Genomic DNA, 19,909 nt, shown 5'->3' with positions numbered 1-19,909 from the left:
CAGGAGAAGCTGCACAGAGGTACAGATGTGACACTGCCCCTGCACACGCTGTGGCAGAAGGATATACAGCAGGGCAGCTCCAGGGCCACTCAGCTGCTTCCATTTACTCTGGACAGGAGCCAAAATGGCAATCAGGGCATCCTGGAGGAGCACAGCATCTGCAGGGCTGGCCAAGGAGGGTCAGGATAAGAAGATGGACAAGACAAGAGCGTAGCAGCATGTGCACAGTCTAACGATTACACTAGTTTTCTGTGAAAGGAATAACTTTATTCCATTGACCAGGAATCCCAAGACTGTTCATCAAGACTGCCTATTTTTCCAGTGCCAAATGTCTATGCATTAATTGGACAATATCTCCCCGAGTGCTCACAGGCAGGCTGTGGCTGCTCCTCACTGAACATTTTGTAAGCTGTATAAAAACATTTTCATCCAAAAAGATTGGCAGTAAAAATTACAACATATAAATGCATCACAATTTACACAAAAACTAGTTTGGTTTTTTTTTTTTCCGTTGAACTCTATTTTCCAAAAAATAATCTTCAGCAGGTTCAAATGACAGCAGCTGGAAACAAAAATAATCGACCAAGTATCATCTGATTGCAAATTATAACCACTGACTTTGTACAAGCGTGAGCAGAACCGTGAAAAAGTTTGTATTGGTTTCAAGTAGACAGTGGTGATGAGCCATCCTGATGCAATTCCCACCAATGCTTCCCTGGGCCTGCGGCTATCGAGGATGTTGTTTCCATAGGAAATAACAGGAACCTGAAGTGACAAGTGGTGCCAACCCACAGGGACATGACCAGCTTCTCCCATCACCATCACCACTGTGTACTGACTTCTTGGGAATATTCATCACCCGTTACCGAAGGATTTGGGGGTGGGGGAAGGAAGGAGGGGGGTGTCCGTAAGAAATGATTTATTCAAAATTAATTTAAAACATCACATTTAAAATGTCCCAGCACATCATCAGAAACATTTATAAAATGCTAACTCCGCCGTGTGTCTATGGAGACGTCGTTTGGAGAAAAAAAAAAAGGAAGTGAGAGAAAAAAATTCACTACAGTGCCCCCCTGCAATCCGTGACGCCGACTCTCCTACCCCACTTTAATAAGTTATAAAGCTGTACAGCTGACATCACATCCCATGGTTACTTCCAACAGTGAAATGACTGGTTACTTTCAATATTAGTGCACAACAGTGAAAAGCTGTCTGCTGCTCTGTATTTTGGCAGCAGCGTGTGAAAAGAAACGAAAAGAGGCACTTTTTGGCTGGTTGTGCCTTTAACTTGGCAAATTTGTCTATTCTGGAGGTACCCAGGCACTCCTTAAGATGTCCCCCCGTTTCTGTGCATGTTTGTTTATATAATTTTTTTTTAAAGTAAGGCAGAATCCATAAATAAAGGCAAAAAGCAGTGCAGAAAATGTGACAAACACAAAATGTACAAAAGATGAAGTTAGTTGGCACAAAAGAAGCTTGAATCCAGAGCCAGAAATCACTGAACTGCGCTTGACATGGAAAACAAAACTGTGCTCAAATCATCCCAACTGGTTTCCAGTTATCTGTGAGCAAATTAAAAGAGCTGTGATATTTTAAACGTTGCCTGGTCAAGTGAAAATACAAACAAAGCCAATTCTTTCTTTCCCCATGTTAAAATTGCTATAAAATCTGCACAACAGTGTTCCCAGCTCACTCAAGGAATTGTTCATCATTTACAACCAATACCAACTTTCTCAGTAATTTCAAAGCATAAAGCAAGTGATTGCAGATCCATGACTGAGACTACATTTTATTCAATATGTCTCCAAAAGTTAAAAAAATTTAATGAGTAAAACTGCAACAGAATTCCTTCTTAAAGTGCTTTTTTTTCTTTTAAACTACTCATTAACTTTTTTTTTTTAATTCACCAACATCCTTGATTAATAAATGCTTGCATACCTAGAGCACAAAGCTTTTCTTTTACTACCCTTCCCAGTTGTCTGAAGGGTTTTTGGAAGGTAAGGGAAAGATGACTCATTCCAGAGCTCCTTGACCAAATCATGTAAGGAATCACTCTTCTTACAGAGCAATCCTGCTGATCTCTCTCATCAAGAGCTTTACTAATTAGCAGGGAGACATATTAAATACAGAAGTCCTTATGTAAACCCATTCTTTAACTAATATTTTACAATGAAATGTAAGTCATCACACATCTTTACAGAAATTTGAATATTCCTATTCAATATTATCAGAAAGATTAAAAATTTGCCCTCCATACATAAGGGCAGTCTGTTTCTTTTTTTGTTTTCCTGTATAAAAACCAAAAGAATTTTTTTTTGCAGCATCACAGAAAAGCAACAGTTTTACATTCACTCATTTAAATGTTCACATAAAAATTCAACCACTAGCGTTTGTGTATTTGATAAAATCTTCTTGACAAACTTGCTTTCGGTGTTTTGGACTGTCACAAGCTACTGCAGGTGAAGATGCAGTTTTCTAGAGCATTTGTTGACCTGAAGCCTTCGTGGCTAAAAAAATGCTTTTATCTTTTAGGGAAACAACCTCCTCCAGCATCTCCTCTGGTCCTGTAAAGCCACTGCTCTCCCAGATTTCCAACAGCAGAAGCAACATGACTCCAGTTCCAGTAGGTACCAGTAGGCATTGAATGTTTGAGTTGGTTCTTGTGTTCACAGGGATCTCCTCTAAGGGTCAACATCATCAAGGTCACTTTTAGGCTCCCCAATCATCATAGGAGACTCTGAGCCCTTTCAACACACACAAGGGACAGGGAGAGAAGGACACAGTTATTTCTGTAAGATGCACAGTTATGTGTGTGGTCAGTGCTGGTTCTGACCCAAGCTGCAGGGATCAGGTGCCCCACAGAGCCCCACAGGGAGGGTAAATCTGCCCTCATTTACCTGCTGCAGGTGCCTCTCTCCGTTCTCGTTGGCAGGGCTGCTTTCTGACCCGTTGCTGCTTCCAGACTGATCCTTCTCATTCAGCAGGGCTGTGGCATAGGCCAGAGTGTCCTGAGTTGGGAACAGCCCAAGAGTGTCAGGGGCCATGGTGTCATTTCATTTCACAGTTGTTATTTTTTAAAGTTTTTATTATTCTATTATTATTATTTTAAAACAATAATAGCTGCTGCAGTGAGACAGCCAAGTCACCGCAGGTGAGTATTAACTAATATCACTCAAGGGGTAATTTTTTTTTTCCAGAAACAACCACAGGGTCTGAGCTTTTAAAGGAAAAACAGCCTGAAATGCACTGGAGTATCACAGAATCATTAAGGTTGGAAAAGACCTTTAAGATCATCAAGTCCAACAGCCAACCCAGCAGCACCACCATGTTCACCACTAAACCATGGCCTCAAGTGCTGCATCCACACATTTTTTTAACACTTCCAGGGATGGGGACTGAAGTTGCCAAACCCGAAGATGCCTCCAAGAAAAGAAATAAGCAATTTTAACATCATCTGCCAGGACTGACACATACCTGTGCTGAAATAGTGCGCTGGAAGGTTTTTGCAGTGGATGTTTCATTAGACACGTTACTCTGGGGAGCCCAGTAATGCTCAGACATCTGCATAAAAAGCCAAGAAAGCCATAAAATTGCCATTTGATTTTGATTTGTGTAAAGCCTCAAGCATTTGTGATGGTGGGTAAACTAAGACTGGAACAAGCTTCCTGAATCCTCTGGCAACGAGCTGGAGCTCTGGGGCACAGACACTTCAAATGCAGCCAGAAAGGTTATTACTCCTCAGCTGAAAACCAGCAACCAACTTCTGCTGAGCTCTAAGTTTCCAAACTGTCTTTGGATATTTATGAAAGATATGTTGGCCAAACTTGGTGAGTTGGTGAGTTTAGAGGGAAGAACAAAAACTACACGGGTGGGAAGAAAAGCTGTATCTGTCAACAGCTGTGCTTTGTGCAAAGCTGTGATAATTCTGTAAGGAATCCAATCATTTAAACATTCTCCTGCATCAACACACAGGCAATGGAAAACTGCTTTTTTAAAAAAATGAAGCCTTCTACACGACCACAGTGGCACTGAACGCTTCCCACATGGCAAAGAATAATCACTGCAACCATTCACACTTGGTTTTATTCACTGTAAATGCATTTATGCCTGAAACACATGGGGGGCTACTGAAGTTCTGGCATTGCATCAGGTTTAGCTGCATCCAAGTTGTCCTTGTAAAAAATGAAGTAGCTTGGATTTTGTCTTTTTAGACATCTCAGAGAGCCATGCAGAGGATGGAGGTTATCCATCCATGATTATTGTTGTAAACAAATGACAACTTCTCTGTTACAAGCCAAATTACCTTTTTCTGTAGCCACTGCACAGCCCAACTCCAGTGGTGGGAATTCTCCTTGAAGTAATCTTTTGCAGTAGGGCACCTTGGGAATTGAAATTATATTCATTAGTCAGGAACAAGGCATTCTGGCTAACCTAAAAAAATACAGACTCCTCTCTCTTTGCACTGCTGCCCTCTGTGTGCACTGTAATCACTGCAAACTAACAAGAGTTCAAGTCAACTGAATTAACAATAATGACTAGTAAAATTTACTCAAAGCAGTGTACCCCACAGGTTCACAGAATTCCAGAATTATGCTTTATTGGGACGTATGCCAAGTTCTAAACAAAGAGAATTTAGGAATCATATTTCAAAAATCTGGGACAGTTTCCCTACGTTTATTTGGTGTTAATGTCAGACTCCTGCTCTGCAGAATGACCTTTTCTAAGGTAATTTCTTTCTTTTTTTTCCTAAGGTCATTTTCTTCTTTCTCTTTCTGCTGTTCTTTTATAAACAGCAATTATCATTTGTAATCTGAGAAATCCTTTCAGGTACCAACCAGCAAAGATTTCACTTCATACTGGCACATGTACTACCAAGACCTTTGAGCATCAGTAAGAAAGGATAAAAACTGATCAAAAATAAGAATAATAGCAGGCTTTATAACAGTCACAGAGGGGCCTAAGGCAGGGATGAGGTTAAACCCTGAAAGCTGCATTACTCACTTCTGAGCCAAAGTAACAAGGAACTTGACACACTGGTAGCAGCGGCTGCTGTCCACGTGGTTGCTGTGGTGCATCAAGGCTGTGGGGAGAAACACATGGATTAAAAACCACAATCCATATTTCTGTGTACCAGCCACTCTGAAAACATCAAGATGAAGCTAAAATTTTAAGTTAGGGAATAGAATTTGTTTCTACAGATGTTAGCATGAGGATTTGTGCTAAACACACTGCTGTAGTGCTGGCAGTCTTGAGTACTTCCACAACTCTAGTGGATTAAAAATAGAACTGCTGCATTTTCACTTTGATCTTTCAAATACAGTACCTGAATTTTAAACAGCCCTAATGCAGTTATTCTTCCCCTATAATCCATTCTATGTGAGATAATCACTATGGTTACATTTGTCTGAAGGAAAAAAAAAAAATTGTCTGAAACCCCCTAAATGAACCAGATCACCAGCTTCTACCTGGATCAAAGTTTGCAAAGCCAGAGGAATGTTTAAATCTTCTTCACATAAACAAGCATGGCAGAATTCAACAGCCATGAAACTTCTATGGGACACTTGGGCAAAACCCCAGGCCATTCCTACCAGGAATTTTCCATATCATGAATTCTCACCTCTTTTAAAAAATTATTTTACTGAGGAGAAGCACAAAGATTTCCACGGAGCTGCCACAATCAGATTTGCTACTCAAAACTTGCTCTGTCCATAGCAGTCAGCAAAGAATACAGTAGTGAAACCTCCAAAGCTGGCAAAAATTGCTAGGGAGCTGCAATTGCCAGTTTTAATACTGTTAAAGCAGAGCACATGATTAAAATTACAGCACTGCTGTACTGCAAATTATGCACAAACATCCTATTAAGGACCACCAAAACCTATTATTTGCTGATTTCCTCTCCCTGGACTAAAACTAGTCAATGTGAGGGATGCTGTTCAATGCTGTTGAGAAGAAACTTCAAGGTAAAACAACTTTCATTCTCAAACCTCAGCACAGTTCTTGAAGCCTTCAACTCAAAAATCCAATCAAATACTTGCACCTCTCCTCTGCAGAGGAAAAAAGGTCATGTATTGCCTAAGTTACAGGATAGAATTGGTCCAACTGGGACCAGTTTATCCAGAAATTAAAATAATCACTTAGCAATTCTCTCACATTGCTGCATATTTCCTTCTCTTCCATCAGCCATATGTGGAAACTACTAAACAGAAGAGCACTGATGAGAGAAATAAAGAACAAAGCTAAATATTCCTTCTCACTACAACAGAATCCAAAATAACTGAAGGTGAAAGCCACAATCTGAAGCAGCTCCTCACCCAAACAGCTATGAAAGAGCTGCCCAAGCTGCACCACCCCATCAGAGGTGCTCTCTGCTACCCCACATTTCATTTACACACAAAAGCCTCTTCTCCTGATGTACATGAAATAAGCTCTCATTACTTCTGTGACTTTTCTGCTGCTTATGAAAGCTTCAGTAACTTCAGTAAAGTTTCTGTATCAAATGGAAAGACATCTTGTATGAGCAGCAACTGGTGGGAGCCACCTGTCCCACTGTGAGGCTCTACTGCAGTTGGCAGGACAAACATCCTGCTGTGCTGAACCAGTTTCTTTTTATGGTAACTAGGATGCTGACAAAACAAAGATTGGCAATTTCTCAAGATATGCAGGAAATAAAAATTAATTTTAAGGTCACAGGTTTCCTACAGTTCCTCTATCATGGTAATCAAAGGTACTTTTCTTCCCCCCTCGTTACATATACACCCTGATCTACTTCTTATTTAAATAAGTTAGCTCTCTTTCCCAGTTCAATTCCTTTCCAGTTTGCTGTCACTATAATATTTCAGTGCATATTTTGGATTTTCTTCGAGCATTTTTGGAGTGGCAGTTACTAAATCAAATGTGGTGTTTTCCCTGAGAAGGAGAACAGTTTAGGAGGATTAGGAAGCAGGAGATGGTGTGAACCACCACCACCATCAGGGTCAGCAGGAGACAGGACTGTTCACCCACTGGCTTACTTGCCTATTAATCCATTTTCAGTTTCAAAGGCAAATTTGATGCGCTCTACTTGTAATGGGTCTTCAATAACCTGTTAGGGAAGAAAAATGACAACTTAGATAAGTTGTGTGTGATACTGTATCTATTCTATGGGATGGTTTTAACCACCCCAAAATGCAAAACAAGACTCTGAAGTTTTATGTGTCACTGCATTATCAAGGCAGAAATTTAGGAAGTAATAAAACTTAAATCTGAAGGATTAAAATACATATGGATGTTGAAATTACCAATGCAGTCCTGACTTTTCTCATAACACATCAACACAAAATCTATCCCGTACAAGTCTTTACTCTTCACCTACCAGGATCTCATGGAGTAACTGGAATATGTTTTTCAGTTCATGAGGAGGAGCAGTTTCCAGTTGAGTCTGGACGTAAGAAATACAAAGTTAGAGAGTAAAAGACGCTGATGAAACAAAGAATTTCAAGATAGCCATACAGATTTTTGAAAATTTGTTGAGTTACACAGTAAAGGCCTAAGATAACCTAAACCCCACCACCTCCACAAACCCAACAAACCACACAGATTGTTCTGTGGTGCTGTTATAACCCACAAGGCACAGAATGACCAAAGCCTGTAAGAAACACTTCTGTTGAAGGCTTGTCCTGGTTCAGTGTGTACCTTGATGAAGTGCAGCACAGTGAAGGAGAAGTGCTCGTTGCAGAAGCAGCAGTACACCACCATCTCGATGAGCACCGACAGCGACCCCGTGAGCTCCCGCAGCGCGTGCATCACCTGCGGGCACAGCACACCCTTCACAAGCTGTCTCGGGGAAAATACATCTCTAACACAGTGTTAGGCCTTCCCAGCAAGGATGCAGGTTTTTTCCCCTGTTCCTGCATGGCCCAGGAGGCTGCACTTCTGCCCTCACAGCTCTCCTGCAGCTCCTCCTGCCTGCCTCCAATGGGGTGGTCAAGCATCATCCGTTCAGTTAGAGCAACTCAAGTTAGCACCTGCATTTGACATGGTACAAAGCTGCACAGGACCTTGTAAACTGTGCATAAAAAACCAAACTGTGCATCCCAAAGCTTAGGGATATACTAGAATAAGAGGTCAAAAACCCAAAGGTGCTATCTTGTTTGGGCCCAAAATAATGACCATATACTTTCCAGCTGCCTGTTTTTGAATATTCAATGTTTTTCATGTAAGGATATGTCAAATGAATGCATCAGCCCAGCTCTTAGATTCAAACAGGGCAGAATTTAGAACAGATACCTCCATTAAGTAGGGCTTTCCCTCAGACAGGAATAACAAGGCTTCCACTTCTTCATGGAGTGCCAGAAGAGGCCCTGAAGCGGTGATGCTGAGAGGTGGACGCTGCTTAAAGAGACCAGGAGCTATAATAGCAAATACAAAAACAATCCACTCATAGATTAGTTTGTTCTAACACACCTTGAAGACACTGCTGCTCATTTGGCACCATGAAATCCCTCATGACACTCATCTCAACGAGGTTATACCTTGTGTGCTACCACTCCAAGTAACACATCTCTTGCACCCTGAAGTGTCACTTACTTTAGTGACAACAAGAAAAAGAACTGGAAGAAGCTCAAAGCAAAATGTTTATAAGACTATAATTACTTTGAGCTTTAGTTTTACTGCCAATCACTGTTGCACATTCATTGTACCCATAATGTTTATAATTCTCCTGTTACCTTCTGATTTTTGATTGCTTTCAACCCTAGACATAAATTAAGTTATTCTTTTAAAAGACAACTTCAAATTCCTCCTTCAGGAAACAGAGGATTTGAACTTATTCCTTTATTATCTTTATTTGGATATTTCTGCCTCTTGTAAGAAGGAACTAGGAGAGTGTTTACTTGTTTGTAATTCAGTATTTTAGTCTAAATACTCCCCTTTAGGTTAGCAGCACAAATCTAAACCAAATACAGGCTGTGAGTCTGTTCAGCCAACAACACAGCTCGATTCACCCACATGAGGAAAGACCTTGTAGGCACATGGGGAAGGGAAGAAGGCACAAAACTGTTAATATCAAGATTTCCATCTGCCCAAAATACTATTTGCCACAGCCCCTCAATACATTTACAGCAAAATCAGAAATAAACATGTATTAACCATTTCTGCCCTTAATTAAAAATTACTGTATTTTCCTCATTGATATTAAGTTACTCCCAATCAATGTAACTGAAATGCTAAGTCACCAGAAGACAAAACCCCAATTCTTACCAACATTTCTTTGTGAGGAGACGTCAGAGTGCAAGACAAGTAGTGCTACAGTGTTGTGAAGATATCCAAACTCCCGTGCCTGTGCTGAACTCCACCTGCGGTTCTGCTTGAGCCAAACACAGATTTAATTAACTTTGCTTGATTTAGTCAACTTTGTTAAGCCAAAATAATGATCTTACAGCCCATCTCCATGGTTTAACACTTTGGAGTGGATAAAATTTTTGTTATTATCAAAACTATCATTCTCACTTCTATAAAAACAGTTTCCATGCTTAACTACACATAGGTGGGCTCACACTAGCATGAGTCTTATATAGAATAATCCAAGGATTTGTCTATCCTACCACATGAAAAGTATTATTTATAATTTAAACATAATAAAAAATGTGGGGATGGACAAAGTACAGCACAACCCAACTCTACCTGATTGCTCTGCCTGTTGGGGCCAAGGAGAAAGTTGACCATGTGCCTCAGGGCAGAATGTCTGAGGAGAAGACTGCTAGCCCTTATTCCCTGCTGTGGAGACAACAACAGCAAGTTACTTTCCTGTGCAGGTGAAGAATTAGTGCTCAAGAGAAAAAAAGTAAAATGCACCTGCATTGTCCACTCCAAAAACCCCATAATATCCCAACAAAGACCAATAAGGTAAATTGCTGAAGAGCTGTCTCATTCTACAAAACCACATCATGTAAACCAGACCAGAACCAGCAGATGCACAATAAATGTCTTACAAGAAAAAAAATAGAAGAATAGAGAAATAGAAACCATACTGGAGTGAACAGTACAGTTCAGTCAGTTAATCTGCTTCCTATGGGACAAAAACCCTGAATGCTGAATTTTTTTAATATATATAGATTATTTTTAAAGAACAGCCCCATAAACTCTCTCAAATCAGAAACACAAAATTCAGATTCTGGAAATGACATCTTCCATTGGTATATTTTACTGGTATATTTTTTGTGTGGTTTTATCTTAATCCAATATTTAAAGCTGTTTTCTTAAAAAAAATACCCTGATTACTCTTAAAAGCTCTGAAAGGGTTTTACTGTGCTGCTAACCCTTCTATGAATAAGGATCACTATCTGCTTTATTATTGTCCTTTAAAGTTTAAATACCCATGAGAAAACAATGGTTTCTTACCTTCTGTACAAAGTTATTGAATAGCAAAAAGTACTGAGCACAGTTTTTACAGTTTTCAGGTACATCTTTATCCAGCAGAGCAAGTAGCACCTCCAATAGTTGATGCAGAGTTTTTAACTGTGGAAAAAAAAATAGATTTTCAACATAAAGAGCTGTCTACTGCTTAAAAATCCCAAGTGTTTCAATATCTCCTGGGCAGGAAGAGATGAGCATAAACCTACTCCAGAAATGAAGGATCAGCTCACACAGCTCTGCCTACAAACAGAGCAGGAGCCAAGCAAGAGGATCTTTGGAGAGCAGGTGACACTCACTGACCTTCTCCTGATAAAGCAAGGCACTGTCGAGGGTTTTTTCAAGGATGGTGGCCACAGCAACTCGCACCTCCCTCACGCTGCATTCCAGGAGGAAAGTCCTGGAAGATAAAAGGTGAAGCTGCAAAGAGAACTGGAATCAAGGTGTACACACAGCTGCTGTGATTAAATGTGGTGTTTAGTATTTAGTATTTTAACAGTCCAGATATATTTTCTATTGTGCTTTTGTGGGTAAGCTTTAACTTATATTCACACACTCCTTATGGACACTAGTAAGGCCTATAATATCTCTATTTATATATTTATTCATTCAAGTAAAAAAAAAAGCTCTAAAAGCTCTCATAGGACCCTATTTTTCAATGCAAATTAAATGATAACATTTTCTTTACACTGACACACTTCTTTCAGTATGTGAGATCTCCAACAATTTGTTTTCAAAACAGCTATTAGCTGATCCTTAGCTTGGCAAGAAAAAAAAAAAAAAACTTTCCAGTTTATCTGTGATCTTTGTCAGGTAAGTATTTAACTTATCCCAAACACTTTCACCATGTTCTCTTCTCCCTCCATTGCAGGACTGACTATATAAACTTAAACACATTCCAAGTTACTCTACTGAACTCAACACCTGCATCCTCCTCCATGTACTCTGCACTAATTTGATTTTCAGAATTCTCAGAAAGCTGCATAGAGAAAATACTAGAAATAAAACTAAGTGATTATCTAAAGTGTCTGTTTAAAGAATGTGCACAGTCAGCTCTTTGGGAATATATCAGTAAAAGCCAGATGATGTCATTGGGAAGCTCTGTCCATCCATGAGACACAAAACACCTCAGACAGAATTCCCAGGACTTACTTTACAAGCTCCCGGCCCTCTGGCCCAACGAAATATTCAACCAACCACTGACAAGCATCAATGCTTTTGGAGAGCAGTGCATCTATGGTGGCAATCCATTCTTCTGTATCAGCCCTTCAACAAAACAGGGACAACTGTCAGTCATCCAGGAGGAAAAAAACATCTCCAAAACCTACATCATGTTTCTTGTTTGCCTTACCTGAGTTTCTTCTTGGTTCGGAGATAGGTTTGGAAGAGGAATTGGACTGCCAGCTGTAAGCTCACCTTTGCCATGCAGGGATAATAGGGATGCTTCACTTTAGTCTGAAAGAAACATCACATTTACTCCAGAGCAGGCATAATGCTGTCTCTCAAACACAACAGTATGTTCTATTCAAGTTGTTTGCTTCACTTGGAAAAAATCAACCACAGCATTTTTCTGTGCTAAGTCAGTCTCCAGTGTTGACTATGCTACTTAATAAATAGGAGCAAACTTGCTGTAAGGCCAACTAGATCTGTGGATTTCAAAGATTTAATAAATGCTGTTTGTTTATGACTCCATTTAGAAAAAACTTAATTAAGAAACTATTTCCAATTAAACTTTATCAACTTTGAGGTAATTAACACCAACTTTTGGACCTTCCATATGAAGAGGGATTTCTGGCCCTCTAGAGCTCAGTTTGCATCATTATAAAGGTATGGTTTATTAAATTAATTTTACTGTGGCAAAATGATGTTTCCCCCAGTCCTAGAAGAGGAGGCTGGAGTCTGCTTTGAGACAGATATTATCATCAGCATCAAAAATTACCGAAGACAAGGAATTGATTGTCTGGAAAAGCAAAATCATGCCAACCCTTCTCTTCCAGTTTTCCTGGTTGTGACCCAAATAGCTTCTGTGGCTTTTTTACCTAACAAAATCCAAATACTCTAAGATTAAAATCCAGGTACTTACAGCATTCAGGGAAGCTAATGATAGAACAAAACTGAAGTAATCACTACAGTATACATCTCTGTTCTTCATAAACTTCAAGTTTTCATCTCTCACCATCTATAAAAGAAGGTAAAAAAAAAAGCTGTCAAAATACACTTCTCTAACTAAAACTTCATCTTTTATGTAAATGTATGGGGTTTAAAAACCAGTGTCAAACTAATTCTGTTTCCTTCTGAATCACTACTTCAACAGGAGAAAAATACATACAGGAAACTTAGAAGATTTGGTATAAACCCAGTGATTTTCTTCCAAAGACATTAAAAAACAACAGATGAGGGACTTAATCACTCGGCCATTCATGGAAAAAAAAAAGGAAGAAGTTGCAGATAAGTTCTATTTTTTGCTTGCTTTTAATAAAAGAGCCAAGAGAACATCTCTGAAACCAGAAAGGCTTTCCTAACAAATATAGATGTACAGAGCAAGAAGCCCTGGTGTAATTACAAGCTGCAGCCACAATAAGGTATTTAAATGCCAAGACCTTCTTTGTTCAAATGAGATTTTGCTGAAAGACTCTCCATAAATTTGAGCCAAGTTCTGTCCATTGTAATAATACAATCCCAGATACAATAATGCCCAAAGTGAGTGTTAATACCCTGAAACAGCCCATGTAGAGAGCCAGACAGCCTGCAGAGCTGATTCTCCTGTGTATGTGATGCAGGCTCTCTTCACTGCTCCTCCTCTTTCTACATTCTTGTGAACTCAAGAACTTGAGGATGACTGTAATTTGCCATCATCTCCATTACTCCTCAAGTGTACTTCAAATGAAGCACCTTTTCTGCTGTTGTCTCTCCCTTCCTGCATGCTGGCTGCTGCCACATCTCATGTTTGATTCATCTGCCTGCAGTTTCTTCAAAGCAAAGAACTGATGTGCCAATTTTGTGAGAAAGTACAGCAAAACTTACAATAATGTATCACTAAATAGCTTGTTAGTAACTTCGTGTCAGCATCCAGAATTCCTATCTAGCTTTGCTACAAGGGAATTGCTTCAAGGTAACCTTTCAAAGTTACTGTGTTTCTCTCACTATGTGCTTAAATTTCACTGGACTGGGATATGGTTGCCACTTTAAGGTTGCTGTACCTGATATATCCGCACAGGCATTTTCTCTACAAAAAGTCCCTTTTTTTCTCCTTTTCGAACCAGTTTGGTCAAGATGGAGAGACGGTCACTGTTGGGCCTGTGGGGTCGAGGTGATGACTGGGGTGAAATTTCTGGTGAAGAGGGAGCAGATCTGAAATAGAAACAAGCTGAAGGTGAATTATGAAATCTTCTGGAAAATCTACAGTTTAGGTATAAAATACCTATATAGATCAGTCTTAAGGCAAATTTGATGACAGCCTGAATATTTCTTGAGGCTGCCAGTCAGCTTGACCTTCTTACTGCAATAGTGACAGCAAGTAAACAAGCAGCTTAAAAACCAACCCAAACCAACAGAAGGGTCAATATATTGCTTTGCTGGACAGGAACTATTCAATCCTTAGTTGTGCAGAGAGGTATAGATATCATCATGAGAGAATCCTTTCTGGATACAAGAGGAACTTACAAGGAGAGGTCCTCAGCCTCCTGACGCACGACACTGACTCTGCTTTTCTTTGGTAGGACAGGAGAGTTCTGGTCAGACACTCTCTGGTAGAAGAGCATGTAGGCATTCCAGTAGCGCCGGCGCACATCGGGGTAGGGGTTTGCTGCAGGAGAAAAGGCAGCCCATGAAGGACCATGAAGGTTTAGTACCTTTCCCATTCCTATGTGGAAGCAAAACTGGGGGTGCAAGTAATATAAACTGCTGCAGTATAAATTTGTCAGATCAAAATGTCAGTGTGTCACTGTGTCAATGATTAAAACTATCTGAATTAGGAAACAAGTGAATATTGGAAATGTATTTGGAATAAATTCCTTAAAGGATGAAAAGTTCAACGATGTGATGCCACACTGTGTCCTATGCAGTCATTCTCACTAGCCTAAAATATGAGCTGTTTTGTGTTTGGTTGGGTTTCTTTTAACTATTTTAATCAGGTGGCATTTTGCCTTTCAATCTCTGCTCTTAAGTCTACAAAGTGCTGGATAACAGTAATATGGTTCAACTCATATTAGGCCATATACAAGCTGTTACATCCTTCAGTAAAGGGAAGGCTTTAGGAAAAAAATGCTGCAGGATTATTACACCAAGTAACTCAAAGTACATATAATGGACTAAGCTCTACTGCTACTGAAATCAGTATGACATATGAAGCTACTGTTAATCAGTCTGTACTTTTGCTTACATTGATCGTAGACTTTAGGTCTATATTCTCCACCAAAACATTCGTATTCCAAGGTTTCATCAGTCAAATCAAATTCTTCAACAACAGTGTCATTAAACTTATACCACTTTCCTTTTCCACATCCTCTGCGATCAAAACAGAACAGAAACACAACAGAAACAAAGTTACTTGATTATCTTAGTAAAAAAAAAAAATCAAACCACCCTGAATATCCTAGAAGTGACAAGCCTGAACTCACATTTGTTTTGACACCAAGAAGAAAGCTTAGTTCACTCAATGTCAAAGTTGCATTAAAAAAAAAATATCCTTGATTAAAACTATGAGAAATATAAGTGTCAAGCCCTCAAACTGCAATACAAGGTATGTAAGAATTAATGAGAATTTTTTACTGCGATGTCCCATATCGTTGTGTCATTGCCTCACCAGCTTCTCAACACCAGTTGAGAAAGGAACAAGTGGCTCCGGCAGATCCCTGAATTGCTCCCTACACCTTCCCAGGACAAGAAGTCTTCAGACAGCTCTCAAACCTCCCACATGCACCTTCCTGCCCGTTACCTCCTGTCCTTGATGAAGGAGTAGTAGTGCCCTGCGTGCGCCTGGCCGCTGTGGACAATCACACCAACGAGCTCGTAGTTTTCTGTAGGGGCAACTTTCTTCCTTGGGGAGCCTCCTCCTCCCTGGTCTGTGCTCCTGCCATTTTCCCCCACTTCTGAGGATGAGTCCTGACGAGCCATCCCTGACACAGTGTAAGGTTCCATGTTCAGCATCCAGGGAAACTGTTTGAAGAGGTATTTAGGATTAATCAAGACATTAGAGTGTGTACATGCTTTTTGTAATTCTGTGAGAATGGTATTAAGACTTCCCATATTTGGAACAGCAAAGGAAGACATGGAACTTCAACTTTGTATGCTTATTACACAGGAGTTAAATAACAAAATTTCTTTAAGAAGGTTTTTTGCCTTGCTTTCTGAAAGGACCCTGAGAATATTGCAAACAAGGAAAGCTCTAAGGAAAACTACTTTTTTTCTGTAGAGCAGTTTGTCTTATTTTCTCTAAGTGTACCACATACTCAAAATCCCTGAACCAAAACACAGGGAAAAGAAGGAAAAGTAGGAAGAATGAGAGTCCACAACATGAAGAAGTGGGGGAAGGAACCATAAAGAAAAGTTTTCTTACCCTTATTTGTTCATCGTATTTAATAGAACGGCCGCTCTCCCAGTCAAAGCCAAATCTCATCAGGTGAATCACCAGCAGGCTTGGTAAGACCTTAATGCAGGTGCGCTTCACTGTCGTTCTCTTAAAAAGAAACAAGAACATCACCTCCATCTGATACCTCAGGCATTCTGCAGCCTCCTTCTAGAGATTCACAATGAAAATACAGCCATGGGAAGCAAAGTGTCTACACAATGACTGGGATACTTCTCAATATGTTACACAATAATTTACCATCCTGCCATCCCTCTAAGTTTTTAGTTTACAACATGAGTTACAGACATTGAACAATTTGTCTTCAATGTAGCAAGAGAGAGTAGCATCTAAGCATGGTTTCCCATGACCATATAGCTCTTAGAAAACATCAAATTGCACATGAAACTTCTTTCACAAAAATGAGGAATCAGTACCTTTTCTTTGCACTTTTCACAGTAGTATGCATTGCTTCCTTCCAGAACTTCTCCTCTAACAAACTGATCCAGTGATATTTCCAGGCTTTGACATGAAGTCACACCTAGGTTGAGAGCCATGAAGGCTTCCTCACGCTCATACCTAAATTCAAGAAGAAAAAGAGAGCAGAAGTTACCCAGCTTGCAGGAAAAAGACTTATGCTTAGGAAAAAATATTGCATTTACCCCATAGCTATCACAGCTGTGATGCTCACAAAGGCATTTTTCTACTTTTCAGTGTTACTTTGACCTACATATCAATAGTTCTGGGAGCACATAACTTGATAACTGATGCGCTAAATGTAACATTACCTGTGAGGACAGTCCTTGCAGATCTTCTGATCAGAGAAGATTCCTTGAAAAGTATTCTTAAATATCTGGTCTCTTCCTATTTTCTGTTGGAGATGTAAAGTTAGACATCAGCTGGATATTTTGCAGGGTGGAAGACCAAGAAATCAGTAGGAATTTTAAACTTCTGAATACTGTGCAGATTATAAAATAAGCCAAATGGCTGTCTGCCTTATTTTCTGAAGATCAAAGCAAAAAGAGAAAAAAGGTACCAAGGATATGCATATAAAACAGGAAAGAAATTGCTGAAGTTTTTACCTTGAGGTACTCATCCATTTGATCTATAAGACTGGTGAAGAACTCGTAAGCATCCTGTTGCTCTCTAACATAAAGTTCCTTATTCCACATCTTGAAAATCTATATAAAACACAAATATATGTTAAAAGGTTGTTTTACACATATATTACTAAGAAAAATAATTTTTTAAAATATAAAGTTAATTTGTTTTGATTTTTTGAATTAGAACTTTCTTTACAAATTCTGCAATGAGAAAAGGCTGAATGAATGATTACTTTTTAAGTAAAAAAGTTATATATTCTAAACAAAAAGATGCAATACCTTCCAAAAGTTCTCAGGTACATAATACTGTAGCTTGCTTTCCATCAAATGACCGAAAAGAGACTGAACTTGATAGAACACATTGTCATCAGGATTGTCTGTATCATCATCAATGGAAAGCAAGGCCTGAAAGGAAACAAATAATATTATATTGTTTTTTGGTACAATTATTACTGTAAGCTGTCATGGTCCACAGCACCACAACTTAAAATTTATTTATTTATTGTGCAGACAAATGGTGCTAATGTGAAGTAATTCAAGAGAAAGTAATTCCAAAAAGAGGACTTTATCAATTGCTGAACTAATTACCTCTGGGAGACCAGGCTGCATATACAGCTGCTGGAAAACAGCATTCATGTAACAAGTGGCACCACCATTCTTCAGTCCCACAAACCCCGAAATGGAGCGACTGTCCACTGGTGGAAGATACTAGAATGACAAATATATTTTTTATCCCAATAACTTCTAAAAAACATGAGACTCCAACAACATTCAACAGCTTTTATAATCACCTTTCTATCATAGAAACATAGAATGGTTTGGGTCGGAAGGCACCTTAATCCAGTTCCACCTCCTGCCATGGGCAGGGACACCTTCCACTATCCCAGGTTGCTCCAAGCTGTCCAACCTGACCTTGGACACTTTCAGGGATGGAGCAGCCATAGCTTCTCTGGGCAACCTGTGCCAGGGCCTCACCACCCTCACAGGGAAGTGTTTCTTCCCAATATGTAACCTATCTGCATTTACCCTTGTCTGCTTTTTGTCATTTTAAACTAAAGACTATGGAAATCTCATGAATGAAGCAGTAAAGTAAACCATGTACAGCACTCCAAACCATGCTGATACAAATTAAAAAAGGGTTTTTTGCTTACATCAAACTCCTTGTTAAGTGCAGGGTCACACTGGTGGTGCATAGAGAGCAGCTCCTTTGTAATAAGCTGGAGATTGGAGGGTGAGCTATCAGCCAGCATTACCAGCACTTCATAAGCAGCTAATCTGCTGTCTGCTGTGCTGCACCTGGAGAGAAAACCACATCTGAGATCTACTGGCTAGATAATTATTTCTAATTCCAGAAAGCTGTATTACTCAGAAAATGCAACAATTAATGTTCTAAAGAACACCAAGTGATAAAACACTCCTGAAGGACTGCAGAATGCTATTTTTTAAAAATTTTCTTTCTTGGGGTAGGAGGATGGGGAAGAATCCAATGAGAAGAGTGGCAAGTGGAACACTCCTTCAAACACTCCTTTAAAGCCTCCTTTACTGGTATGGATAAACTTGGTAACATTCAGTAGCAAGGGAAAGGAGGTGCTCTAGAAGAAGACACAGAATTGGTTGCATGCCTGGACAGACAGGCAGAGAGACAGATCCTCTTCATCATGTAATACTGATGGAGACATAATGACTTATTTATAGGGAAGCTTGGGAAGAGCTAGACTAGACAACATCTTTGCTGCAAGAGATGAGCTTAGACCTGAGCTAGACCAGTACAAAACACTCCCAAGTCAGCCCTTTTCAGTGATCATTCAACACAGCAGCCCTTTCTTCTGAAGGCTAAAGACAAAGCTTTATTTACTTCAGGCAAACAAAAGAGCATGCTTGGGATGAACTGCAGTGGAGCAAAGCTGGAGCAAAACACTAAGGTATCAAGTCCCATTCATTTCAGGGGTTTTAAATGCTCCACTGGAACCTTCTTTTGGGTTTGTGGAATGGCAGTGAGGATACGCCTGATCCAACTCTAACACCAACTACTCAATACAAACAATTCAGCTGTATTAGCGCAGAACTCCACATGAGCTAATTTACACTTCAGATACTGTATGGCCATACCAGCTGAGTCAGGAAGGAGAAAGCTCACTCCTTTTTCTTCAGTTGATCTGTTCTGGGCTATATCAGCTTTCTCAGGTGCAAGGACACTTGCTTGGTGTTAGTTTTTTACAAAATGAGTAGGGACAAGGGAAAAAGAAAGTAGTGGAACATTTGAGAGTCTCATTTACAAGGAGATTGGGAAGTTAATTTCCTGCTCATGCTCCAATTTAGCCAACTTCCCAAGAAGTAACAAGTTAAAGGAATATTTTTTTTTGACTCATGAAATCAGCACTCAGTTGTGCCTGAAGCTCATCATTGATCTAACGAAGCACATACTTCAGAAGTACAGAAAATCAAGGATATTGGGTCACACAAAAACTTATAAAATGCTATTTGGGCATTTATGGAGGAAGTGTAGAACACTGGAGAAATGCTCCACCATTGGTACTAAATCCTACTGTCAGTAGGATTTAATACTGACATTTGCATTCATCAGATCCAAGACAAAACTCAACATTAAAAAAAAAATTTACTTTGGATGGAAGTCTTGCTGACTGATTGCAGCACTGCCTGCTGGGGAATGGCTATTCAGAATAATCCTGGATGCTCGGAAGAGGAAATCGTCCAACAATGGCTTAATCAGAGATGAACCTGAAACACAGCAATCCACATCTACTGTTAAACATTCACACTATCACTGTAAATGCCAAAAGGTGTTCCATAACAACAAAATCACTTCATAGCACCACATCAACAAATGTTT

At 39.6% G+C, this 19,909-nt stretch overlaps 1 protein-coding gene across 3 annotated transcripts in view; it reads right to left on the bottom strand.

Annotated features, from left to right (window-relative positions):
* Positions 1-245: 245 nt before the first annotated feature.
* Positions 246-19,909, bottom strand: part of USP24 (ubiquitin specific peptidase 24) — a 61,223-nt gene continuing 41,559 nt past the window's right edge. For 2 of the 3 annotated variants that reach the window (XM_085067503.1, XM_085067504.1), the window contains 28 exons: positions 19,680-19,797; positions 18,210-18,354; positions 17,647-17,766; positions 17,338-17,463; positions 17,038-17,136; positions 16,744-16,826; positions 16,393-16,534; positions 15,947-16,066; positions 15,326-15,546; positions 14,771-14,895; positions 14,053-14,194; positions 13,590-13,740; positions 12,473-12,568; positions 11,741-11,844; positions 11,542-11,655; positions 10,693-10,789; positions 10,378-10,494; positions 9,661-9,753; positions 9,238-9,340; positions 8,266-8,387; positions 7,672-7,785; positions 7,352-7,417; positions 7,015-7,081; positions 5,002-5,080; positions 4,304-4,379; positions 3,475-3,561; positions 2,898-3,008; positions 246-2,744 (listed from right to left, as the gene is read on the bottom strand). In XM_085067503.1, coding sequence (XP_084923629.1) covers positions 2,682-2,744; positions 2,898-3,008; positions 3,475-3,561; positions 4,304-4,379; positions 5,002-5,080; positions 7,015-7,081; positions 7,352-7,417; positions 7,672-7,785; positions 8,266-8,387; positions 9,238-9,340; positions 9,661-9,753; positions 10,378-10,494; positions 10,693-10,789; positions 11,542-11,655; positions 11,741-11,844; positions 12,473-12,568; positions 13,590-13,740; positions 14,053-14,194; positions 14,771-14,895; positions 15,326-15,546; positions 15,947-16,066; positions 16,393-16,534; positions 16,744-16,826; positions 17,038-17,136; positions 17,338-17,463; positions 17,647-17,766; positions 18,210-18,354; positions 19,680-19,797 — 3,101 coding nt within the window. In that variant the 3' untranslated portion in view covers positions 246-2,681. Of the gene's footprint in view, positions 2,745-2,897; positions 3,009-3,474; positions 3,562-4,303; positions 4,380-5,001; positions 5,081-7,014; positions 7,082-7,351; positions 7,418-7,671; positions 7,786-8,265; positions 8,388-9,237; positions 9,341-9,660; positions 9,754-10,377; positions 10,495-10,692; positions 10,790-11,541; positions 11,656-11,740; positions 11,845-12,472; positions 12,569-13,589; positions 13,741-14,052; positions 14,195-14,770; positions 14,896-15,325; positions 15,547-15,946; positions 16,067-16,392; positions 16,535-16,743; positions 16,827-17,037; positions 17,137-17,337; positions 17,464-17,646; positions 17,767-18,209; positions 18,355-19,679; positions 19,798-19,909 lie in introns of those variants that run through there. The other variant, XR_014853681.1, reaches the window with a different exon arrangement.

Source organism: Lichenostomus cassidix, chromosome 8 (genome assembly GCF_008360975.1).
Source record: "Lichenostomus cassidix isolate B80296 chromosome 8, HeHo_3.0, whole genome shotgun sequence".
NCBI lineage: Eukaryota > Metazoa > Chordata > Aves > Passeriformes > Meliphagidae > Lichenostomus > Lichenostomus cassidix.
The sequence above is the reverse complement of the archived record's forward strand: the minus strand, read 5'-3'. Positions and strand labels throughout refer to the sequence as shown.